Below are 5,000 nucleotides of genomic sequence, written 5' to 3' on the forward strand. Positions count from 1 at the left end.
TAAGGTTCGACAGCTGCAAGAAGATAGAGCCAACTTACTGGCAAGGCTAGCTGTTGAGGAAAAAGAACAAAGGGAAAGAGCGATGCGACAACGATTGCAAGCAGCAAAAGTGCAACAACACAAGAGAGAAGGAAGTGGAGATTTGAGCAAAAATAGGCCTTCAGGCAAAGTTAAGACTAGTCAGCAGGATTCTCCAGAGTCTATCATGGGAAATGGTTGGGGCCCAGTCCCTGTCACACAAGGTTCATCCCCAGACCCAATGCTTCAGCAAATGGACATTATTAAGAGTTACATAAAGCAAGCTAAAGAACAGCGTAAATTTGATGAGGTTAATATGTTGGAAAGAAACTTGATGGAACTTGAGGCGGAATACACAAGACAGCTTCAGCAAAGATAGCAAATTACATCAGTTATTTCCTAGTTATATTTTTTGACATTCTTTTAATAATAAAATTTTGCCTTGTGCTGTACCTCATTATGTTTGAGTGGTACGTGACACAAAGAGAAGTGGAAGAATAATGACAGCAGCTAGAAAACAAGGAAAAGGGGAAAATGGAACTGTGCTTTTCACGGTTTTGTAACACATAGTCAATTTTTTTTATTTTTTTCCATAAAATATTCACATTAATCTTTATTTTCTTATTTCAACAATAAAATATAAAACATTGTATATGCAATTCAGTCCCATCCAGAACAGGTTTGCTGGCTTGGCTATTTTGATGCCCCTCACCAGGAAATTCAGAAATAAATACTAAATGGATCTTGGTTTAATAGTCTTTGTTGTAAGAGGATAAGATAATCAATTTATCCAGCTGCTTCTCCTTTCTGCTGCCAGAATTTTGGTTTCTTTGCCTCAGGATGAGGAACACGGCTTGGACAAGGAAATTGACCTGGCTTCTCACAAATGCAATAGCAGTGACCGTACTTGCCAAAATTGGCAGGGTTAAAACGACCAGGATATTTAGGCATTGCTCTGTCCTCTCTCTCCCTGAAAAAAAGGAATTTTACAGACAAGCTCAAGTTGATTTTGATAAATTCTTAAGGCTGGCATTTACCAGTGATGCAAACACATGCACAAGGGTACATGTCAGTCGCTTATGCTAAGTGAAGACATAAAAATGCAATGTTTACTAGTTACAAGGCCCTGTTCTTGACTCGACCAATATGTCTACTTAATTTAATTGGCGAGACATTTTTTTGTTCCTATGCATTGTTTCGTTTTCACACAGCATAAGGCGAACACAAGCATAAGTGCAAGCACAAGAAAAGGAAAATTTTTGATCCTTGTGCTTGTGTTTATGTAAATGTGTCATGACCATGTTCAAGGTGAAACAAGAGCTGTTATGATTGTGCATGCGCTTGTGTTGCTAGTGAAAAGATGTTTAATGATAAAAAATGCTGCAAAACGTTTTGATGACTTTACATCGGCAGTTTAAAATAAGATGTCAAAAAAATATGAAAATTAAAGCATGACAATGGAATTAAGCAAAAATTGATTGAACAAAAAATTTAGCTCTGATGGGAGACACTTGAGGATAAAATAGATTTTGGACTTATGTTGAAATGTTATGAAGCTTTTTTCTCTTTAATCATTACACAATAAAGTGTTGTAAGTAAATCAATCATTATTAGATGTCACATTAATTTTTTGGTTTTGTCAATAGAAGAGCATTTCAAATGTTCTTTTTTCAAAAGGGATATGTCTTGAGAATTCAAAGAATCCTAACAATCTCTCTCCAAAACATGGACAACTAACTAAAATTGAGGGCGTAAGTGAAACCTAAATTACAAAGGAACACCCTAAGCATCTACTTATTCATATTGTATGCAATCATGGTAATTAACACTTCAGTGATAATATTAACTATTATAATAACAATAGTATTATATTTCTTTTGAGAGAAACCCACTATGTTTTTAAAACCCTTCCACTCCCATGAGTGACGCAGATACAATACAATACATACTTAATTGACCGCTCCCCATAGGCACTTTTCACGGCCAATGAAACAATCAACGAAACAACAGAACAACAACAACTGTTAAGAATCCCAACTGGCCGGAGGCAAACCAGTTGGCTATTTACAAGTGCAGCTGGGAAGTTGAACCAGGGAGTACCAGGAACAAATTCAGCGAGTGGGCAGAGCGGGTCTTGAACACGGGATCTCCGGATCTCAAGGCAAGCGCCCTAACCACTCGGCCACACTGCCTCCATAAAGATTTTACTGCCCCACCCTCCCCCCTTGGATGGGAAAGAGTTAAAAATCAGTTCGAGATATTAAAATTTAGGACCACTTACAAGTCTGTTGCTCCAGCTACCTTGCCAAAAATGCTTAAAATTTCTGGGCCAGTTTTGGATTCCACATCAATTGTGACCTTCCTTCCATCACCTAAGGTATGAAGCCAACCATTATATATCTAAACTGAGAACTGATATTTCAACATTGATAATATTATTCCACCTACCAATACAGCATTTTCAAATGTTGTCAGTCAGTTGCTTTGTTGTTGACAGTTCCAAAACAAGCAAGCAGCACCTACCCGTATGTTGGTGTGACAAACTAATCCTCTGCAAATTGAACTCTATTCTTGTGCAAACAATGTCTCTTTTGTGTCAGTAGTAATTCTAATCACCTCTCTTCTACACTTTCTGAACCCCTACCCTGCCCATAACCTGTAAGCAAGTTCTTCAGTTCTTTGTGTCAACATTAGTCAGGATTTCTTCTATAACCATCTTGCAGCTTGGTAGATTACAGTTCACAGTAATAATCATTAACCATTCAAGCAACCAAGTGGACAATCAAACATAGTTTCTTGCTACTCCAGCTTAAAATGAATGCAACTTAAAAAGTTACGATTCGGCCTCACAACTTGTGGAGCATTTGCAACTTTGCTGCTTGCATCACTCCAATATTTGAAGAGTCTGCTCTCAGGCTACCCCTGCCATTACTTAAACCCATTCTCTCCTAAGAGTGGCACTTACAGATTTTACTCTGTCTGACACCAGACTCTTTTACTCATCAATGAGGGCCCATTCAGGGTTAAATTAAGGGGATACCTGGCATAGGTCTCTTTGTCCCCTTTTTTTACATTTCTCACTGGATTTGCCATTGTGTTCCTTGTATTTTTGTTTTGTCCTTGCTAATCTTTATTTTGGTGTTGCCCCCCCCCCCCCCCTACCCCCAACAAAAAATATTTATATATTGAAAATTCAATTTACACAACTCACCCAAAAATACATTGATCACAGGGATGTCTGACTTGTTTCTTAATGCCATGATCTGTACTGTATGATTTTTGAACTGAATCTGAGGAATATCCTTGTAGATAAAATTCCTTCATAAAGAAAAATGCAACATAAAATGAATAAAACAAATGTTTTCACACAATGGTCACGGAAATCTAGTGAATTATGTAACATCATTGAGGAGGGAGCAAAGGAACAAAGTAGAGGGGTGCAGTCGGCCCGGGACATCAAATGTCACAAGTAGCCCAGATGATGTAACCGCTTTGCTTCTTTACAATGCTGTGCCTCCATACAATATAAGGACATGTAGGCAGACACCAACTATAGAAGAGGCCAATGACAGTGTTCTTGTAACAAGCATAAAAATCACAATAATAAAAAACAATGTGTACAACAAGTACACAAGGCCATAAAAGCAGAAAAAAGGCTAGTACAGATGGAGTTACGTCTAAGTCCATACTCATTTCCATGTTCTTGTGTCATCTTAGGTACATAATATATATACAAAATAAGAGAAAAATCAAAGATAGAACAGGTTGCTGTTATCTTTGATTTTCTCTCTTAGTGCGTGTTCGATTGACCCTATTCCGGAATAAGAATATGCTCGGATGCCATGAATCAAGCGAGATGGAGAGTGGGAGTTAGAGAGATTGCTGCCAATCCGGCCACCCAAGTTGACGGGGATAAACCCAGATCAAAAGTGGATTGATTGATTGATTGATGATTGAAACGGTATGTTTGGCACGTTTCGAAGCAGCAAGGATAACAAAAATATTTTTAAAATAGCATTTAAGCGGATTTTTGACAAATTTAATGCAAATGTCCGTCAAAATGAAGGATTTCTAACTTATATTCCATGTATTCCTATTCCGGAATACGGCCAATCGAAGGCACCCTTAGTCTGTTACGTGTACAATGCTCTGAAAAGTGCATTGTGCATTTTCTCTCAAAGAAGACTGAACCCTGTAACACGTAATGAATAGGTATATATATGCTACATATATATATAGCATTGGTGCAGTAAATAAATAACTCAAACAAAGTTCATAATGGCATTGCTGTGAATGCCCCTTGGAGAGTCTCTTGTGGGATAGGTGGGTGTTGAACCAGTTGACCTGTTTAACATAATGCATAAGAACACTTCGAAGCAGCCCTTTGCATCATTTTTAATGACTTAATTAAATTGTAATGCAGGGTACTACACTGACCATGTGTGGCCCTGCATTCTGAGAATGAAGGGCCATACATGGTCACCAAACATACAACAGTAATAGCTTTTGTTTATTCCTCTACAGCATGACAAAATGATCTCGGGAAAACAATTGATCTTGAACCTGCATCCCTCCTAAGAGTCTCATTAAAAGATGAACTAATGACACTAATGCGAAGAACTGGGAAAGACATTACCTGAGTCCGAGACTGTTTTTCCGATGCGTGTAGTTTAATAACACTGTTTTTACATCTGACTTCAATATGAGGTTTCCAGCTTTGAGAAATTCATATGTACGACGAAACGGGAATCTTCCACTTGGCATAGTGGAGGATCGAGCATAAAATGAAGTTCTTAATATCAACCCGTAGTGACCGGGCGAAGGACGCCTGGGAACTAAATGTCATTGGGAATCCAGTCCACATCAGTGTTCGGTTTTTCGGAATCGAGGCAGCTGTCGCGGGTGCGAAAAGAGCGGGAAAAAGTGCTTGACCGAGAAGGCGGCAAGTAAGTTTAGTGTTTTTCATTATTCTGACTTCTCCC

At 38.4% G+C, this 5,000-nt stretch overlaps 2 protein-coding genes across 3 annotated transcripts in view; one reads left to right on the forward strand and one right to left on the reverse strand.

Annotated features, from left to right (window-relative positions):
• LOC138056619 (rabenosyn-5-like) overlaps window positions 1-768 on the forward strand; it is a 10,352-nt gene extending 9,584 nt beyond the window's left edge. The window contains exon 9 of the mRNA XM_068902458.1: window positions 1-768. This exon is cut by the window's left edge and continues 141 nt beyond it. Coding sequence (XP_068758559.1) covers window positions 1-397 — 397 coding nt within the window. The 3' untranslated portion in view covers window positions 398-768.
• Window positions 574-5,000, reverse strand: part of LOC138056622 (small ribosomal subunit protein mS25-like) — a 194,238-nt gene continuing 189,811 nt past the window's right edge. The window contains exons 2-5 of one of the 2 annotated variants that reach the window (XM_068902465.1): window positions 4,655-4,797; window positions 3,230-3,336; window positions 2,300-2,390; window positions 574-988 (exon numbers count right to left, since the gene is read on the reverse strand). In XM_068902465.1, the coding sequence (XP_068758566.1) occupies window positions 805-988; window positions 2,300-2,390; window positions 3,230-3,336; window positions 4,655-4,782 (510 nt within the window). In that variant the 5' untranslated portion in view covers window positions 4,783-4,797 and the 3' untranslated portion in view covers window positions 574-804. Of the gene's footprint in view, window positions 989-2,299; window positions 2,391-3,229; window positions 3,337-4,654; window positions 4,845-5,000 lie in introns of those variants that run through there. The other variant, XM_068902464.1, reaches the window with a different exon arrangement.

This window comes from Montipora capricornis, chromosome 7 (genome assembly GCF_036669925.1).
Source record: "Montipora capricornis isolate CH-2021 chromosome 7, ASM3666992v2, whole genome shotgun sequence".
NCBI classification, from domain to species: Eukaryota; Metazoa; Cnidaria; class Anthozoa; order Scleractinia; family Acroporidae; genus Montipora; species Montipora capricornis.